The 22187-nt window shown below is 37.7% G+C and overlaps 2 protein-coding genes across 3 annotated transcripts in view; one reads left to right on the plus strand and one right to left on the minus strand.

Annotated features, from left to right (window-relative positions):
* LOC145681061 (uncharacterized) overlaps window positions 1–17180 on the plus strand; it is a 28866-nt gene extending 11686 nt beyond the window's left edge. The window contains exon 4 of one of the 2 annotated variants that reach the window (XM_081752412.1): window positions 16178–17180. In XM_081752412.1, coding sequence (XP_081608538.1) covers window positions 16178–16822 — 645 coding nt within the window. In that variant the 3' untranslated portion in view covers window positions 16823–17180. The remainder of the gene's footprint in view (window positions 1–16177) is intronic. The other variant, XM_081752413.1, reaches the window with a different exon arrangement.
* Dis3 (exosome complex exonuclease RRP44-like protein Dis3) overlaps window positions 1–22187 on the minus strand; it is a 145729-nt gene that overhangs the window by 65820 nt on the left and 57722 nt on the right. The window lies entirely within an intron of this gene.

A 22187-nucleotide genomic window follows, 5' to 3' on the forward strand; every position in this document is an offset into this window, starting at 1 on the left:
AAAATCAAGTACATGGTTCTCAGATCTGAAACTTGTTTGGGACGTTGTCTATTATCTAGTCTCTATGTAGACAAAAAATTAAGGTTGAGTCCCATTTATTTCGTTAAAAAATATACATTCCAAAACGGTCATTTTTAGGTTTCCAACATCAATGTTCAGAGCTTTTGCCCCGACGTTCTAAATTACGTCTCAATGTCCACAGAACAAGGAATGTTGTCCATTCCATTATCTTTCATATGGTTGTGGTTTGAATATCTTTAAAAACTAAAAAGTTACAGCGTTTTACGGAATCCTCTGAAAAGTGCAAAATACGCACACGCACCTATACAAAATGGCCGCTACAAACAAACCTGCACGGCTAATAAATAAATGAATACCCGTTTACAACTCTGTGAATGTGATACAATCTTAGGTAATAAATAAATAAATTTTGTCAGCAACCTTGATCGATGAAAATTGGTCGATTTCATTTGGATTGCCCCAACTATAACAAAGTCTAATGTATTACTGTAATTTCCACATATGAACTTTTTTCTGTGTTTTAAAAAAAGTTTAGAATTGTACACGTATGTATGAGGTACAATTCTAGACATAACGATTTTGCAAAATTGTGTTTTAAGTTGCAAGATCACACACAGTTCAAGATAGATGAATTTTGATAAGCGAGTCAGTAAAACATGACATATAAGAAATAGTACGTGCCTATAAAAATTCTGATTCCAGCAACTTTTTTTCATTGTTTCGGAGTGGCATGGTTTTGTTCCAGTGTTTTCCTTCAATTTCTACTGCATTTTTTCGCCTCATAGTTCCAACGAAAGCTAATATATATATGAAATAATTCACATTTTTCCGCAATTTACTTCATACTTGAAAGATTTACAGGAGTACCAAATACCATTTTCTTTCGTGAGAGAAGTTTGGGTCCAACTTCTGGTAAGAATGCATATGGTTCGGAATTCAATTAATTGATAGGATCACTTCTCATATACTTTGTGCTGAAAAAGAACGTTTAATTTGTAACACACTCATGTGGGTAGCATTATAAATCAGTAGTTGATACACGAAGTGATAACTAACCTGCATCGTCTGTTTGTCAAAATCTCACACTCGCATTATCTTCAGGCTATTAATGATGATATTATAATAAAATACTTATCGAGTTAAAGTGTGTTGGTACCTGCCGTTGTTATTGTCTCTCTTGACACGTAAGAGAAAGACATGTAAAACTACTGCTTTCTTCAGATAAAAGTATGTAATTAAAGACAATGGGCCTTATGCAGAGTCGTTTTGACGTATGTTTAGCATCATACTAAAGGCCTGACTACTGCAGGAAACATGTTAGTCGAACTCTTTACTATAGCACTAATCACGCGTCACAAAGACTCTGCAAAAGGCCCACTCTGTTTAGAGGATGTTAAGTAATAAGCATTATGTATGGGAAAAGAATGTTTAGTGTTAACTACATACTCTGTGGTAGGGACATGCACTTATAGTCTGTGAAAATAGTTGTGTTGACAGGTTCCAGGTTCTAAATAGATACAGCAGATTGACATGCGAATGTATTAAATTTTGATATTTAAGCGAAGTTTGTAGATTAGATTCTATTCGTTTACACGTGATAGTGTATTTGGAATGATCTTAATACACGACGTAGTTAGGGGAAAGTGGGTACGATGACATAGAAGTACAACACTCGCCCTTCGCCTGTGAGAAAGATCCCATGCAACCGTTATGACATTAGATTGAACAACATTGTCTCCATAAATCTTCCTGGAATTTTTCCATACGCTTCCACTATCTTCATTCGACTAACTTTCCATCATCATTTAAGAGATCCATCCACTTATAGCCACTATTGCACCAGACTGCTTCAAATTGTTCTTGTATACAGCGGGCTGAGCCAAACTTTATTATTTCACTTGATTTTTTGACGTAGCTCAATACTTCGGTTTATAAGCAGACGCACTCGACATGACGGCTCCGATAATATGTGCTTTTTCGTATTTTTACTACTTTTGAAGAAGAAAGCTATCAAATTCTGGTCATCAGACATAAATTTTGATCATGATAATATTGAGTTGAATGATTTTCAGGATTTTTTTTTTTCTTCCATACGACAATGATGATAGCAGTGGTGTGGAATATACCACACTATAGCTATGTTATCAGTAACATGTAGCACTGTCTGTGGTTTCGTTAGGGTCTGAAGTATGGACTGTCAAGTTGAAAAGAAGGGTCATCTCAGGACACATTCCCCTGCACGAGTTCAAGAAAGATTCTAATGCCCCACAGGCATCCAGAGATATCTGTGCAAGATGGAGAGGACACTATTGCAGAAAGGACCCGCTGGAAGTGATTTGACAAGTTTCGAAATGGAAATATTGACCTGAATGAGGTCCCACGTTCTTGTCGCTCATCTTACGTTGATAGGTCCATTTGAACGACTTGATCCACCGTGCTCCGGTCAAAGCACCCGGGAATTAACCACGGAAATCCCAAGTAAACAGGCACCTGTTGTGCAACACCATCAACGTATGGGAAAGGTTCAGAAACTGAGTTCGTGGGTGCCTGATTCGCTCAGTGCAAACAACAAAACCACCGTGATGCCATAGTTGTTCTTTGGTTATCATCCAACGTGAATCCTGTCGGCAACACCATTTTCTCTCACGTATTGTTAACGGAGATGAGAAATATTGCCCGTACGGCAACTTTAAGCAGAGGAAGGAATGGTTCATCCCAAGAAGACAATGTTGCATATCTGATGGGACAAGAAAGAAATGATCTACAGTGAACTCCTACCCAATAATCGTTTCATCATTGCTGCTGTATACTGTGATCAACTCCAATCTGTTCATGCAGCGCGTAACTAAAAAGGTCGAATAAAAGACAAGGACAACGCTAAACCAAATGTGGCTTATACGACAACTGTTCTCATTTAGGAGCTTTAAGATGTTCTTTCTCACCCGGCATATTTTCCAGATGTGCTTCCTACAGACTACCATCTTTTCCAGTCCCTGTCGAATGAACTCCGTAGCAATCCTTCAAAAACAATGAGCAGCAGCAAAGATTTCATTGACGACTTTTATGCAACCAAGTCAACGGCTTTTGTTTTTAAGACATCCAAAAACAGCCTGAACGTTGGGTACAGATTGTGGACAATGCGCAGGCATACATCAGTGATCCATTGTCTGGTTAATTCAGCCCTCCAGCAAGATATGTATTAGTGGTTTCCAAACGATACGAACTAATGAATCAACCCAATAGATCCTGACCGGAAGTTGTACAGTTGTTTAAAATTACTATGGATGAGTTGCACTTAAATGATGCAGAGAACTTCCGAAATCGTTTAATATTCAACGAAAGTCCTGTTTATCTACTGAAGAAAACAAATTGTGTCTACTGTACAACTTCCTGTATAAAAGCGACACACAAAGCTCGAGTAAGTCTGTAGTACCCATGAGATAATTAGCAGCACATTACCACATGTGCAGTGAAACCTCCTTTGACGGATACCTCTCAACAACGGACACCTCTCAGATCTTTTGTCCCGGCAAAAATATATGTTCTCTTATGAAACAAAACCCTCCCTTTAACGGACACTCAAATACGGACGCGGATGGTCCTTTTTTTTTTTTTTTTTCAAACGTTTCAATAACCTCTTCATAACGGGCAGAAATTATTTTCTGTTCTGCAATATATTACAGTAGACATAAATGTTTTCCCCCCCACAAATATATCTATCATGAGCCTAGATCTGGTGAAACCATCAAACAGAAGAGCTTCAAGCTGAACTTAAAATTCTTTTTTCTGCCCGCAATAAACTGGTTTCTGGTGGAAATTCTAGAAAACCATCAATAGGTAATAACACTCATGCAGGGTCAGTCGTATGGCCAAGAATTCTATGAGAAAGATCTTCCCTTCTTTAACAAATTTAGTCCTTTTTCCTCTGGGCCTTGCATCTTTCCCGACAATTTTATAGATAACAAAACAGACATTGTTTTACAATAACATTTTTAACGAGCAATGTTTCCTTTCTTACTTTTTTTGGAAAGCAACATTTTTCTTTTACTTATGATACTGGAACAAGTCTGGGTTGGAGCTTTCCCGGCTTCCTTTTCCACTTTCTCTAAGAGGATACTCTTTGTGATTGGGGCTGTGTCAATAAACACATGCACTCTCAATAACTTGCCTTTTCATCCATTCCACTAACGAAGATTCGTGCCAGTACAAAAACACACACACATTATGTTTCTTCCTCAGCCGTATTGAGCATTCTCAGAGGACACTTGCTAATGAGTTTTATTACCCTTGTAGAGGAAGAAGCATGCCTTTTTTGCTAAACAAAAGAGTTTAGCTGGTCAGTTGGTTTCTAACGCATCTTTTGAGAAGGATCTGAAAATTTCAAATAAATGTAAAACGCTTTCCTCCCTCCTTTCCAACACACGCAGTATCTTTCGCAGTATACGAATATATTATTACACCTCCCAGCAATATTATTGTTTAACAGAAATGAATTTCTCCTTCATCCCTCCCAGTAATTCAAATACGTACTAAATGGAGTATTTTCATATTGAATTTCACATATTTACGCTCATATATAATATATTTACTGTATATTATTGCGTACAATTACTGTTTGAGAAATTAAATTTCTGTAACCTCTCTGTAACGGACAAAAAATCATGTCCCATTGGTGTTCGTTATTCAGAGGTTTCACTGTATTATTATTATTTTATTGTAGATGTTAGTACCATTCCATATTGTTTAATGATTGAAAATACTCGAAGTTTCAATAGTTTTAGTATATGAATAGAATACTTTTGTCTTGTTATTCATCATATTTCTTTGCGAGTACCTACCGTCGCCACGAACCCTCCCTCTCTGGTCTTGGTTCTTGCGTGTTTGATTTTGTAATAATCTCCTCACTAGCCGTTGGCAATTTTGAAAAGTTGTCTGCCCAAGGCAAGGAAGAGAACACTAATGGCTCCACGTAAAGGGAATTAACGCCTTCTCGGATAGCAACTTTTAAAGACATAATAATGGAAAAAGCATACATTTGAGGTGGTTATATGTCTACACTTACCAGTATAAAGTCACCAGTAAAAGCTCTATATGTTCTTTGAATAACGATTTCCTAATGAGATGATCACTTGAAATGCAGTTTCCGGTAGTGTTCAAAGAGTTAGTTTTAATTACGTCAAAAGAAACTGAAATAATATTTAGTTAAGGGACTGAACTGACGTAGGGCTAAAATATTAAAAAATTATGGTCTACATCAAGATATTTAATTACCGGAACGATTTCGATGAAAGATTCCATCATTTTCAGCGACGTTCTTTAAAAATATCAAATGTTCCCTTAATCACATCCCTTGGTGCCGGGCATATCTCGTTACCAGTACCAATTCGTTTCACATGTGCAAAGCAATACCTTCTTACTGAAATAAAACAAGTAGGCTCAATGATGGCATTCCAATTAAGCCACAATCAATCAATTAATGAGAGAAAAACTGCAAACGCGTCAATGGAATCATACGCAAATAATATTGCACATCCGAAGAGTACCTGTAAAAGTCCTTGGAGATCACGGTCGACACCAAGAGATGTGATTAAAAGAAATAGTTGTTGTTTTAAAGAACACAGTTGGTGTGTTAAATATCTTGACGTATATTAAGGTCAGTCTTAGTTAATGAATTAATATTGGCCGACTCGGCCAAAAATTATTGTCAATAAACATGCAAGATGTATATAATCACTTTTGAAGGCGATTATACAGTAATATTGAACTGTACGTTAAGTATAGATACTGCTCTTCACCAGTCCTTTCTCACTTGTAGTTCTACATTCGCTCCTACTTTACTTGCTTATATTGACGTTCTCCTTTTATTTCTCTCAAGAAGGTCTATATTTAGAGTCCAATAGAGTCCAATATAGAGTAGTTTATAAATCCAACGGCTGTTTCTCATACATGTTCGTACTAGTGTTGAAATTCGTTATTCAAATAACTGTTCATATTTCAATAATTACTCAACCACTAATATAAAGGGTGCGTTCATTAAAAGAACGGCAAATTTCGTTAATACTGGAACAAAGGAATATTTAACACTATACAAGTCTACTAGTTAAAATATATATATATAGTGTGCTTCAAAACAACAACGACAACGTTTGGGAGGTGATTCCTGATACCATAATAAGACAAAAAGCGTAGACCATCATAGGTGCACAAGTGCTTCCTTTCGGAGTTATAGGCTGCCGAAAACATAAAAAAATGAACTTTAAAGGTCCATAGTTTCAAAACTATGGGACCTACCGTAGTCGGGTCAAGACTTCACTTAGGAACTAATATGTGTGCTATCCAAAAATGCATGTTTCAGAATCCTGCGATACTCACGCAACAATTTTTATAGAGGTAGTTGGTGAGTACTTCAAATTATATGCCCGTAGTCGAATTCCCTCTATAAAAATTGTTGGAAGTACCTCAGGATTCTGAAACATGCATTTTTGGATAGGACATATATTAGTTCCTAAGTAAAGTCTTGACCCGACTACAGTAGGCCCCATAGTTTTGGAGCTATGGACTTTTAAAGTTCATTTTTTCATCATGCTTTTGACAGCCTATAGCTCCGAAAGGAAGCATTTGTGCACTCAGGTTGGTATATACTTTTTGTCTTATCTTGGTGTCAGGAATCACTCCTCAAACGTTTTCGGTGTTGTGTTGAAACACCCTGTATAAGTAGAATGATACAGCTAACTTTATAAACAGATTACACACATAGTTCTTCCTCAATGGATTCCTTCTATATTTTCGTTTTCGTCTTTATTCGACTCGACTTATGTTAGCAAATCGAATGTTGAGAAAGGTAGCCGTCGACAACAGAATAGTTTGAGAAAGTCACATACAAATCGTTGTCCATTATAATTTGTAATCCTGACGCTCTAAGAGACCGTGTTTGCTAATAATAGTTACTTAAAAACAACGTGGGATTGAACCAGGGATCTCTCGCGGCAGAGGTAAGCGTTCCATCATTATCCCTTCTTATAATGCAACATTTTATTATTATTAGAGCGTCTGCACACGTCGCCGGCAATGACGGGTCCGGTTCCGACAGTGCCAGGCGATGGAATCGGCGGCAATGTAATCAAATAGTAGCTTGCACACGTTTTCCGACCCGACAAAAAAGCCGGTTGAACTCCCGGGACCGACAAATGCAGTCGGCCTAGCCGCCGACAATGTCGGTGTCGGCTCCGGCTCCGGTTTTGTCGGCGGCAATGCTTTCTTATGCGTGGATACACACGCAGCCGGTAATGCCGGAGGCGGCTTGCTGATAGGTTTCTTCAATGTGAGTGAGTGGCAAAGATTATGTATTCTTGTTTCTTTTCTTGAATTTGGATTTTTTGTTTACTTCAGTTTTTTTCTGTTATTTTCCTTTTTTCACATCACTTCAATATATAATGAAGAATGAAATAATCAAAATGGCTGTGAGGTACCACAAATATAGCGGCTTGCTATTTACATAAATTCTCAGCAAGGGAAATTCGGATCTTGTTTGAATTACCCAACTACGGCAACGCAGAAAGTGAGTTTCACAGATGTATGTATGTATATTAATTTATCATCTTCTACAGCCGAAACTTACTTAAACGATTTAGACAAAGGGGTCGTCGTTGGATTCGTTTTGATAGAGAATAAGTATGAGCATATATGAAGTCATAATAAAAAAATCAACATGGCGGAAATGAACAAAATGGAGATATGAAGAAATTATGAATCTAGGATAGTTACCCAGTGTTTATCCTGTTAATTATGCAACCCAGTAGTAGGGTATGAATAACCTTCATAATAAGAAAACAAGGGTAACATAGGTTGTAAATAACATTAAAGTAAATAAAAACTAAAACACAACTACAGACAGAATTGAAAAAGCACAAACAGATCAAGAAAATTTCCAGTCTTGTGATTGCATGCTGCTTTACCCTATAGATCATAATAAAAATATTCATGTACTGTGTGTCTAATTTGACATTTGCTCCATAGAACGATTGTGGACTGAGTGAATAGGCAACCGTAATGCTGCCTTTTCAGATTATTATTATTATTATTATTATTATTATTATTATTATTATTATTATTATTATTATTATTATTATTATTAATTTAAATACCGTGATCTCAGCCAGTTTCAATTTTGAGAAACTTAAAGAGATGTTAAAATTATGGCAACAAAAGTGAAAAAAAAGAGAAAGAAACCATATAAACCTCGTGCGCACACCACCAAACACACACACCTTGTTTTTTCGCTCTTCTGTTTAGCCTTCCTCGAGGGGAAAATATAAAAAAATAATAGTTTGCAAGACTGCTTATATCAATCATTGATAGCGATCAGGTTTCTCCTAAACATTTTCTTTTTGTGTGGATTGCCTTTCTTGGCTCTGTAAGATCATAGTACGTAATTTGAAAAAAATTCGAATCATCTTTCCGCAGATTTTCATATAATGTATAAAACGAACCTTCCACATAACGCACTGTCAACAATGGATAGATCCAAATCTTTCTAGTGCTGCTTTGTTTTCTCTTTCTTCGCCGTTACAGCAAGGCAAGGAGATATCATTTGTTTATTGGACTCATGTTCTCTCGGCACTGGCATTACCGGGATGTGTGTGCAAAGCAACACCGGCACCGGTTTTGCCGGCCACGTGTGCAAAGCAACCCCAGTTCCGGTTCCGGCATTGTCGGTGCCGAGGCCGACATTGCTGGGGAAGTGTGCAAACGCTGTTAAGTATTCTGTCTGAAGAGAGAACATTTTTTTTTCGTATTAAGTTCGCGTCTGAAGATGTTTCTTCCACGTTTCTCGATCTTCAGCTTCCTCTTTTTACTCCCAATATTATCTACTATTTTTCAAATAATCGATCACTTAGTTCTTTTTCCTATTTCTCGCTTTCTTCCATCTTCCCTTCTGTGGCGTTATGAGAAAACAATCTCTTCGCAACATATATTCAATCCAATTAGTCTTCCTACGAAGGATATAACTGAAAAGCGTCTTCTTCTCTCCTACCAATTTCAAAACATCTTCGTTTGTTACTCTCTCCGCCTGTTTTCCATCTTCTTCCGCAATATTGCGAAACTCTGAATACTTCTTCTCTAACTTCCGTAATATCCATGTGTCCGAACCATACAATATAATACTTCAGATATAGCACCTGACCAGCTTCTTCCTTAGTCCAATATTAAGCCTGCTCGGCAGGAGTGGTTGTTTTTAGATGAATGCCTCTTTGGCTACAACAATTCTTGATCTGATCTCTTTAGTGCAGTAAGTATATCTCGTCAAAAGATTTCCCAGATATTTGAAATGATAAATCTCTTCAAGTTTTCTTTGTACTACTGTGCATCCGTAAGGGCGAGTTTCCACCAGATATCCTCATGATTTCAGACCTATCAATGATTATTTCCATCACATTTTCTCAGTGTCAAATATTTTATCCATAGTCTCCTATAATCCTTCTTCGGTTCTACTTATAATAACCGCGTCATCCGTATATCTCACCTTGTTACTGATCTCTAACTTCAATTCACTGTAAACGTTGAATAACAGGGGTAACATACTATATCCTTGACTTACTCTTTTCCAAATTTCCACACTATTGATTTCTCCTTGATTCAGGTGCAATTTCACTCTGTCATGTGTACAGGTTGCGAGTGAGTCGACGATCTCTCCAGTTGACCCGATTTCTGTAAGTATTTTCACTATAATACTGTATGATAAAATTGACATTTTCACTATACACATGACATTTGATAGGATTATTTTTATTGCACTTTCTTCTATTTAATTTTATGAATCAGAATTCAGCTGTTTACAGATCGATACAAAATAGTTAGCAAAATTAAAATCAATTAATCTGAAATGTTTATCCACCGATTGTAAACAAAACAGTTTTTTACAGTATTCAGTTATTTCTTGGTACTTATCACTGGAACGTTTTGCATATAATACAAGTACTGCTACATGCTGGTACATTTCAGTCAGAACATGAGTGGTAGAACGCAGCATTGATTTTGACATTTTGCTCTACTTTTCGGAGCCGCAGTTTGCCTCTGTGCGAGAAACCAGTCACAATCATGAACCCTTTTGGGAAACTCTCTGCGCACTGCCGGAAGAACATGCTTCGGCCCTTGGCGTCAACAGGCCTGTATGTAATGACGCAAACCTTACCACAGTCTGTGAGGTCAATCCACGCCTCACCACGGGTAACAACAAACTTCCATCGATCGCCCGCGAAATGACGTTCATACAGCCTCCTGAAGTTCCTTTTTAGCTCAGCTACATGGCATGGTTTCAGACCATGCACACTGCTCTTGTGAATGATCGTGAGGAATAAATTCCTATTGTCATCTGAGATGTGCGGCACTTGCTGGTCATCGCATGCTATGTGGGCAATTTTCAGAGGTCGCCATATGTCGAACCAAACACCATATCGGTGAGATCCTTTTAACGACCTACACGACAATTACGCACTTGACACATTTTTATAATGCACGATTTCGTAAACTTAGCATCGGAAAGGGCCACAATGGACCTTTCAGAATGTGTTCAATTTCGGCTGCATCAGACGGAATAAGTACTTGTGAACTTTGTATAAGTAAATACAACCTTATTTACATTTAATACAGCTCTTATCTTAATAATAAAGAGCAAAGACAATTCATCTTCAGCTTCATCTATTGATTTTCAAATAAAGGCAAGCAGGAAGGTGCGGAGCGACGACAGTTAATTATTAGACGTTCGCGTAACCCACAGGCTGACACTTATCGCTAATATAATAAAACGTGATCGCCGTTAGGGAAAGACAAACAACAATCTGATACTTTACAATGTATTTTGCTACATACATAAATAAGTAACAGTTATTCCAGCAAAATAAAAACTGGCAACGAACGACACGTTCTAGAGTCACATAAGTTAGATTTTCTCGAAAACTGCCATTGAGAATTTATCCTCAAGGATGTTATCTTGCTCAACTCAATGTGAACTGTCGTTTAATAATGTGTCTCATATTTGGACAATATTAGCTATGAGAGTAAGTCAAAAATTATCTGCAATTTTTACATAAGTCTTGTTCGTACTGACCTCTGTCCTCGTTAATTTTGTTGTTATACTGTTGTGGTCATGCTACGAAAGTTTGATCATAATTCCTCCATTTGTCTTTCTTTTGTTACAGATATATCATGGCTGCTTCATTAGAAGTTTGTACCAAAGAGGAACAACAAGTAGTGATCCAGTTTTTGTGGTCGGAAGGTGTATCAGGAATCATGGCTAATTTCCACACGATGTGCCACTTCATCAATAATCACTTGTCTGTCTAACAGAACTATGTCACGTGCACGCTCAATGTTGTCTTCATCTGTGGACGTAGATGGTCGTCCGCCTCCTTCCTCGGGCATAACACTTGTGCGACCATTTTTGAATTTTTCAATCCATTCGTAGACACTCCCTTGCGATAATACACTGTTCCCGTATTGTGCCGACAGTCTTTGATGGATTGCGGCCTCTGATATAACTTCCGACGACAAAAGCCGGATCACTGCTCGTTGGTCCTCTTTGGTGCAAACTGCTAATGGAGTGGCCATGATCTGTGCAACAAAAGGAATTAGGATCAAACTTTCATAGAAAGACCACAACAGCAAAACAATAAAATAAACTAGAACGGAAGTCAGTATGAACAGTATAAGAAGAGTTACGTCAAAATTGCGAATAACTTTTGACTTACCCTTCTAAAAATTAAAATTTACGAGTTAATGATAATTTTAAGCTATATGTCACTGCTAGTATCATAATGATGGTATATTTCAGTCTCAGTTCCATCTCAGTGACTCACATGATTCTCGTACAGCTTCAGTTTTTAGATTTACAAACTAACAGTTATTTTTCTCCATCCTCTTAAACATTACGCATGAGCTTCTATACTGACGCATATCATTTTGTTCAGGTACATAAGAGCTATCGATTTGTATGTTTCACCTTTTGACAATTTTTTCGTTAAATGCTAATAATATTGTATTTTAACTGTTTGTTCTAAAACTTTTTTGAAACTTCCTTGTCAGTGTCAACAACTGTGATATTTTTAATAATTTAGTATATTTTCACAGCACCACGACGAAATCGATATAGTTAATACGGATGAAACAACAAAAATTAATTTAGCAGATTCATGTAGAGGCATGTTTCCTTGAGGAAATCGATAAACTATGATGGGGCATGGTGGCTCAGTAGTAGAACGTTTACCTCTCGTGCATGGGGTCCCTCGTTTGATCTCCGGCCAAGTAAGTTTCTGGTGGACAACATCGTGTTCGTGGGTTTTCTCAGAGTACTCCCGTTTCCTCCCACATTATCATTTTGCCAATTCATCCATCATTATTCACGTGCCTTAATCATCCGTCTCCGTTAGCCTAAAGGACATAATCGTGAGACGTTGAACTGCGAGATTTTATTTAATTTCATTTCAAAACTATGTTTCATATTCACATCAAAGATGTTTAATGTGAGTCTCTTTATTACTCAACACACATCGAGTCTGTATTCAAGTTCCTGTTATTCACGTTGTGGCATATGAGGATCGAAATGATGTAATGGCTTCTGTTACGCCTACTTTTAGATGGATGGTAAGGATGATTTGGAGGTTTTGTGTACAGCGCATCTCCCGAGAAAAAAAAAAAAAAAAAAAAAACTCAAGGCATAACATCCGAGAACCATGGATGCCAAGGAAATATGAAATCTTTAATTGAACGTCCCACAGTTGTGCTTTTTTATTATAAAGGAGATAGGTTTATGATAGTGAATGATTATGAAAAAAATTGTGGAATGAAAATATGGAAGCAAACTGAAAAATATGGTAGTTCAGTGGCAGAAGAATATAATGAAATCTTGAAGTTTTACGTCCCGCGGTTATGCCGGCTAGGGTAAAGGAGACGGAGATGATGAGAAATGAATCAAATGGTGGAATGACGAAAGTCGGAGGAAACGGGAGAACCCGAGAAAATCCACGCACGTGATGATTGTCCACCACAAAGCTCACTTGGCGCGAGCTTGGATCGAACCAAGGACCCCATGCACCAGAGGTGAACGCTCTACCCTTGAGCCACCGCGGTCCTCTCACAAGGAGACTTACGGAAGTACTCATCGATTTGAATGAAACTTTGCACACTTGTAAAAATAATCGACACGTATTTTTTTGTTTCGGCAATGGTGAAGATTTAAGGGCAGAAACCACCCTTTGAACGTTAGGGGTGGTCTCGAAGCATAGATAGAAAACATTCATTTAATATAGAAGAAAACATACTGCCAGGGGTAGGGTAGGGCAGCTGATTCAGAATCTGATGTCAAAATCACAACATTAAAAATGGCGGATCCAATATGTGATTACGATTACAAAATGTCTTCTGGTTTGAAATTCTCTGCACTTAGCCAAGAACAGGGGTTATTACGAGAAGGTTGCTGACGGATTTGAAATCCCTTTCTATTGATTTAAAACCCCTTTATTTTAACGGAATGATTGAATAAAGTGAGTCTCTACACCTCTCCCTATTCGGGGTACTTATGTATAGTGAGTACTCTCGCCTCTAACTATGTCAGAACTTCACATATCCTCAATTATGAATTTAATGAGAAAACGATTCACAGTAATATTTCCTTTAAAAAAAAAGTTTTTAAAAAGTTAAGAAAAAGTTAAAAAATGATATTTCGTTTCGGTAAACATTGTTTCCACCAACCTCACCTTATTACAGTAATAACTGTGATAAATCGCAAAATGCAGCACAATCTTCTTCCAACTAGCTGTTTTTGTATCACGCATATCTAATAAGATTTACAAATCTGGGAGAAGAAAACTGATTATGAATCAGTGATTTGGATCTAAATTATTTAACTACGGAAATGTAAATATATGTTATAGTTGTACGGGAAATATCAGTAAAATGTCTCAAGATGTTTTTCTACGGCCTAAAGACGAACACATCAAGAGGCTGAATCCTACCAGTTGTTAGTGCCGAATGGTTTCTATTTTGAGATACTCTTTTGTTCATAAATTAGGTTGAAAATTTGATTAATTGTGACCACTCTACGAATCTAATAACAAAAAAGATTTTGCATTAGGCGTCGGGAGAAAAACTTCTTGAAACGTTGAAATCATGATCTCGCAACACCTGATACTAATTTCCCCGAATTTGATGCTTTCACAAGGACGTTTTCAGATTAAAAGATGTTATTTTGGACTATAGAGCCAAATATTCCATTCTTCTGCAACATAATTAACAACGACGATAACAGAACACCATTTTCAGAAATTAAAGGCTGTATTGTGTAGTTGTAAGTCATAGATTTATAGACTGTGCCACACTTTCTACTGTTTGTCTCTGTAAAGTCTGGTGCGAGGGGTCCATAGTTCGATCTCAGCACAATGTAGTTTATGGGAGACAACATCTAGTCCGTGAGTTTTCTCGGAGTTCTCCCATTTCGTTCCACACTGTCATTCCACCAATTATTTCGTAATCGTTCACTTTCATTAATCATCCGTCTGCATCTATCTACAGGCAATAACGAGGGATCCCCTTTCTCAGTCGCCAACTAAAAATATTTTCCCCACGAAACGATGTTTACCACGAAGTCTGGGATGGCACCAGCGACTCCTCGCACCAGAGGTAAGCGCTCGATATTTAACTACCACCCCCTTCTAGACGTGAAGGAAGGTCACTATCGGCAGGACAAGCTCGGCCAATCCATCTGTTTGGTAATCGTACTTGAAAATTGAGCTGTCTTCTTTGTGAAAATGGGAGGTGTAGGTACTCCGTCCCGTCAGAAGATGAAGCCTGGATATCTTGTTCTAGGACGGCAAAAGCCATGTCTATGCCATGTTTAAACTGTCACTGTTTCCTCATCGAAGGGAACCATGGTGGCTCACTAGGAGAGCAATCATCTCTGAATCCTTAGTTAGATCCCAGGTCTGCCAAGTGATTTTGGATTATAGCGCAAAACACATTCGCAAAAAGAAGTAAAACAAACAAACTGCAACTACTTACCCGTGTTTCGATACCCTTTCGAGGACATTGTTCTCCAAAAGATTACACCATTAGAAGGTTAGTGACTAAAATCCGTTTCAAAAGACTACAAATGTTACTATGCAATCAGCAACTGAAGTTCCACTCTTGCCTCGCGTAATTAATGTTTCCTATTCCAATATCACATAAATTAAATTAAGAATAACATTGGTCTACCCTATAATTCTCTCAGTGTGATACTGAGCCAACGATATTGATTTTTCGATGAAGGGACAGAATTTCTGTTGCTTTTATTGGAAAAGCGATGTGATAATTTAATTCCTATCACGCATCTGTAAACAAACATCAGTGGCCAGTATTGAATTTAAAATAATCCCCTTGTATGTCTATACATTGGTTTAGGACGGTATTTCCATTTCTGAAAATAGCCGTGGAATTCATTTTAGAATCAGAAACTTTCAGAACGTGCGCTTGATCGAACCAATACTCCATCAGCTTGAGATTTTGGATTCATTAATTGAAGCATATACCAACACGCCTACTCACGTCACTTCAACAAATCCCCACAAGGATTATACCCTATTTTAAGGACTATAAGACGCACCTTAATTTTTAATCATTTTTTTTTTAAATGCCGTAACATTTTTACAATGTTTATTATTAGATTGCAAAGCCAGACTTAAAAAATTCTTAGTTTATAACATTGCGCACGCACTGTTTCCAGTTTTTCGCACAGTTTGCGGTCTGTATATTCTAATCTGTGGTTCTGGATTTGTGATGGTGAAGCGGGAGGGAGACAGTGAATCCCCGCAACTCATGTTCGTCGCATCAGTGCACTGCTGCTGCCAGTTGAGTCCAATGTTGCCAGATAGAGATAGGTTCTCCGCAGCATTGAATATATGGCCATTTTTAAGACTGGCGGGAATTTTAAATCAAACACTGGACATTTTAATATTAATTTACAGTTTAAGACGCACCTGAATTTTGGAGGCAATTTTTCGAAGAAAAAAGTGCGTCTTATAGTCCGTAAAATACGGTATTACTTTGCTGTGCCTGCAATTAAATTGTTACTTGTATTTTAAGTACGTGCGTTGTCTTTACACTAATTCTTATTTTTATTTAACAGTCCAAACAACAGGCCCTTGATTACCTCAACACATTGGCGACACGTAAACTTGGACAGCTTCAAATCTTCATTCCAATGCATCAGCAAGAGGATGGTTCCAAGACCACTGTTACAGAGGATAAGCCAGCTCCTTCGGCGATACCTAGGCGACCTCGTCATGGCTCCATGAATGAATTTCGTGCCTCGTTCCGACGACGGAGACCAGCTGAACGGCAAGAAGCAAAAACATCACAGCCATCTCAAACCAATGATCTACCTTTAGTCCCGTTCTCTTTAATAAACAGACCTTTCCATGTTCTTACGTCAACGGTGACACAGGTGGACGCTGCCAGCAGTGCAAATAATGTAATAACGAGTTCCAGCACCAACTTATCTAGTTCAAATACTTCCACGATTTTTGGTAGCGGATCAAGTTCTCGAACCAACAGTGATACAATGGGAACAGAATTCCAAACGGAGATGAGATCTGTCTTGCAAGCGCTGTTTGGAGAAATACGAACTCGCGGACAAACACGACCTAACAACACAAGTGCTAGTGTTACTGTGAATATTGACCCGCCTGACACTTTAGAACATATAACTGAAAACCATAACGCAGACATTGAATTATATAGCCTTGGTGAAAGTCCTTCCCAAAACCAATGAACACTACGGGTTATTATCTCAATTTTTTTCTTTCTTTTTCTTTCCATTTAAAAAGGGAGTCCATAAGAACAGAGGAAATACCGACACAAATGTCCCTCAACAAAATATTTGTTTTATGCGCTACTTGTTAAATTTTTACTTCTTAATTCTTAATAAGCACGGGAAGGAAGCAGTTATTTTAACGAACAATTATTCTCTCCGATCAATTCTAAATCATACAATGAACCAAGACCACTTTAATGAAAATATATTTTATTAAATAAAGGCTTAAACTATTTGTATAAATTTCTCTTTATTTTGTGGCTACCGCCATTTATAGTATTTATTAATAATAAAAAAGGTCAATAAAATAACAAGTAAAGGAAAAATATTAATGCAATGCTACTACCAAGAATATTTGAAGAAATATAAAGCGCCTGTAAACTGTCTGAATAGATTGTACGGGCTTTTTTTTTTTTTAAATACTCTATCACCAAGTATATAATTTTTTAACATAAATGCGTCCTTCTTAATTTTGTAAGTGGATCCAAAGATTTAACCAAGGTACTTAAGAGTCTACATTATACGTATCATGTTCGTGACTTCAAATGAAAATTTTATGTATTGAGTATGGTTATGTACTGTATACATATATGTTTCAAGTTTATCCCGTTATTTTTCTCTCTTATTTGATTATATCATTACTACGGGGTCCCCTGTACTGTAGAAGCGAAGATAGATTACTTCTTCCAGGATACAAAAATTTTCTCTTTAACGCTTGATACCATTTTACCTCCAAGTCTAAATAACTTCAGCTTCAAGCATCGACACTCTATATTTCATAAAAATGTTCCACTTTTCATGAAATACAAAGGTCATTTCATAAATAATGCACAAGTTGGCAACATTATGCAGTAGATGATTCAATTACAATAAATCTTGCTTCATTTGAACTTGTGTTACACATCTGGGCTGTGACAATTGTTGGAATTGGGGGCTGCAGGTTTTTCGGTACTGTGTCTGTTGACGACGTAAGAATGAAACTTGACGTGGCAAAAACCCGACAGAAATCCACAGTGTTTTACGTGAAGTTTGCGGAGAGGTAACAATGGACCGTGGTAGTTTCTCGTTGGGTTACTCGTGTTTGTGGTGTTTGTGAGAGCCTCATATTCCCACGACCAACAAACTGTCAACGAGTTCAAAGGTCAAACAAAATATGATCACCAAGGAATCTGATCAGGCAGAGTTTGATGTGGAAGAGGTATCACAACACTAGTGTATTATCGTGACTTCTTACAAAAAAATCCAAACTCCGTTGCGGAGGCTGCACTACTTATGCTTTAGGACAACGCTCGTCCACACTTCGGGAATATTGTAAGTGAAAAGCTATGCGAATACGGTTGGGAAGTATTTGGTCTAGGAATTAATTCGTGCGGGTGGACAAGAGATGGCGCAACGAACGGAGCGTCCCACAGTTCCGTGTATCCACACATGTGTTGCAAACCCCTGTCATCGCGTATCGTTCGTAGTATAGGGCAGTGGATTAAAGCGTCAACAACACCAGTTTGTAGTTAAGTGAACATGGCGCAATTTGTGCCTGATAAAGTGTTTTTGCGGGGTGTCCTGCTGCATTACTTTAACATGCAGAAAAGTGCGACTAAAAGTCATCGTATTTTGGTGGAAGTGTATGGTGACCATGCTCTAGCTGAGCGAACGTGTCAGAAGTGGTTTGCACGGTTTAGAAGTGGTGATTTCGGCTTGGCAGACCAAGAGCGAGCTGGACAGCCAAAAAAATTTCAAGACGAAGAATTGACAGCATTGCTCGAGCAGGATTCGTGTCAAACGCAGGAACAACTTGCAGCAGCATTAGGCGTTGATCAAACAACAGTCTTCAAACGCTTGAAAGCCATGGGAATGATTCAAAAGATGTCACATTGGGTTCCACATGAATTGAAAGACAGAGACGTTGAAAGACGAAAACCATTTGAGAATTGCTGCTTCAACGACAGAGCAGAAAGGGGTTTCTGCATCGAATTATTACGGGTGATGAGAAGTGGATCCATTACGAGAACCCTAAACGAAAAAAGGCCTGGGTGAAACCAGGTGAACCAGGTCCATCACAACCAAAACGAGATATTCACTGTGCAAAGGTTATGCTGTGCATATGGTGGGATATGAAAGATGTGGTGTACTATGAGCTGCTGCAACCGGGTGAAACTATGAATGGAGAACGTTATCGACGACAATTAATGCGTTTGAAGCAAGCTCTGGCCAGAACACGAACAGACATGATAAACTTATTGTTCAACATGATAACGCTCGCCCACATGTCGCAAAACCGGTCAAAACCTATTTAGAAAATGTCGGATGGGAAGTTTTACCCCACCCGCCGTATTCACCAGACGTTGCTCCTTCGGACTACTACTTGTTCGATTGCATGAACAACGATTTGATTGGACAGCGGTTTACTTCTTCAGAAGATATCGAAACATGGGTCTCTGACTGGATCGCTTCCAAGGATGAGGACTTCTTTCGCCACGGAATCCGTACATTGCCTGACAGATGGGCGAAAGTGGTGGCTAGCGATGGACAATATTCTTCTTAAGGTATTTATGTATTTTGTGTTTGTACTACAGCTTCAATGTGTGCGTACCAACCGCACGAATTAATTCCTAGACCAAATATTACTTCATGCTCCCTACAGTCCGGACATGAGTCCACCACCAAGCTTCTACCTATTGCCGAAGTTGAAACAGCCTATACGTGGATATCGTTTTCCATCTCTTGAAGAGCTTTTTTTTTCTGCCATTACCTGAGCCATTCGATACCTGAACAAAAATGGCGTCTAGATGGAATACTAAAACTTCCCGGACGTTGGGACTCAGTCATCAAAAGCAGGGAGACTAGACTGAAGATTTGACATAGATATTATAAAAATTTAAACACGTAAGCAAACAAAAATTAGTATGCATTATTTATGAAGTGACTCTTGTACTTTAAAATATTATTTCCTGAAATATCCTTCATCAATTTCAACCTGAAACAACAAGCTCCACAATAGAAATCTCAAAGAAAGCAGACACGCTGTTTCATGAAAATTGGTTAATGTATTATTATTATTAAATTATTTCAACTTCTTAAGGCTTTTAAATTATTTCAACTTCAATCGCAATAGCAATTAATGAGGCGTTCCGGGTAGTAAGAGCGAATTCAACAAAACTTACGTGCAGTCCGAAAGTTCGGAAATTTTCTTTATGGTGTTCGAGTAATAACATCAAACTGTTTCTCGTGTCTGTATGTATAGTTTGTGGAAGTCGTTCCTCTTTCCCTTAGCAAATAAAGTTCAACAACAAATGGATGATCATTTCCATCGTTAGAAGTGCATTTTCAGGAAACAAGCACTTGTTGAGTTAACCCTTACTGAAAGGAACGCCTCAATTATTTTCCGAAAGAAACGCAAGCTGCACGTTATTTAATGAAAATAGGAAAGTTTTAATAAAGTTTACCGTATATTTGCTTTTTAATCGGGGTAAATTTGCACTCTTATTCTTCATCGATTTGCACTCAAAGCAAAGGGGAGGGATAGGAATTCACAGAAAATCTACGTCATTTTTTACCATTTTTTTAAAAAGAATGTTGTCAAAATGTTATGTTATCACTAAGGCCCGGGAGTTTATGTTATAACATATATTTATTTTACATGGAAATCGGATAATGGGGTGAGATCACGTATCAGGCGAAAACCAGCTGAAATAAGCAAAGTTGATAGGACATATTTTGACATTTTCCAATTTGGAAACATATTTTTTTTCACTTTTCTAATGATAAGACATATTTCTATATATATTTTGCAGTATACTGGCACAAAATCGATAATTTTTTAATTTTTTCTTATATGCCTTCTGCCAAAGTAATAAAATCCGCGTTCCCGCTGTGGTCGATTGACCTTGTATCAGACTATGCGAAACGCATTTGGTTTTCTACCAGGTTAAAATTTAGTATGGGATAAATAATACCGCCTTGCGTTATAATGCCGAAAATCGTTTAAAACAAAAAGCTCTCTGGTCATTGTTGAACGTGCGCACGACAATCACAACTGTATTTTTTTTTCTTTACATTTTTCCTTTTTAATAAAAACAAACAAATTAGAATTTTGTGCTGAAAAAATAGTTATTTTTACGTCAGTCAAAATCAATAGTAGTTTTAGCCAGGTATGCATCGGAGCAAGTGTAGAGAATGCCTCCTGTGAAGCAATCTGTTTCGTTGAAGTTGAGAGCACACGTTGCAGAATTTGGGAGCGATGTGTTCTCTACAGATGACAAGTTATTGTTCTGTAAATTCTGTGAATCCAATGTGGGATATTCGAAGACATCTTCTGTATTGCAACATTTAGATACGACGAAGCATAAAAGAAGCATTCATTATGCTCCTTCTTTTCTACAACCAATAGTACACATCTCTTAAGTGGAGTTGTATAACATTCCAGGATAGCATGACGTACAGACTGATGTTTCCTTTTTATAGTTACGAGGCGGAAACTAGTTAGTTGAGGTTGAATTATTTATTCCCCTCTACTTTTTTACTCTTGAACACTGACAACTCGACACAACACCACACGCAAAGTTCATTACGGTTGGATAAATTTTATGAAATTTATCGTGGAAAAAAGACAAATGCATATCGTAGAAGCACACTTACGCTCGCTTCAATCTTTATACTGTATATTTGCGTTTGTCATGGTTTTAAACTCAAAACGTCATATACGAAAAAGTTAAGGTTTCATTTTGCGTTCACAATCCATTCACATCCAAGATCACGTAAGTATCGTAAAATTCTGAATCCATGAAGACCCCCTCTTCCTATTTTCTGTTAACAAAGGATTACAAAAGAAAAGTTAATTTACAGTACGTACTGAGTGTTTTTAGAACTTACTATAAGACTACACTAAAATCAAATTATATACCGATCTCCCTTAGTTCTCCTCACTGGAAGGGTCCACAAAATCCAGAAATTGAGTTGAGTTGAATTTCAGTTTAGCGTCCCTTTCAGCAGCGAGGTTATGTGAGACGTGGACCTACTGATTAACGTGGAATCCGAACCACATGAGCTTCCGCCGGGAATTGAACCCGGGTCTCCCGCGCCAAAGGCGCGTACGCTAACCGCTTAGCCACGGAGGAGCTCACAAAATCCGGAAAGTTTAAGGTTAAAGTGGTGGGCAAGGAAGAGGGTGAAGTTAGAGCTTAATAACATTTATGATTCTCTTGAGTAAACAGAAACACTTGTATGTCTGAAAGTAAGACGACCTCATATTTTTAGCTACGAAATTGCGGCAATTTTTTTAAAAAAACTCAGATTCAGAAACATACGGTATATTATATATAAATTT

This window comes from Thermobia domestica, chromosome 3 (genome assembly GCF_964235325.1).
Source record: "Thermobia domestica chromosome 3, izTheDome1.hap1.1, whole genome shotgun sequence".
Lineage (NCBI taxonomy): Eukaryota > Metazoa > Arthropoda > Insecta > Zygentoma > Lepismatidae > Thermobia > Thermobia domestica.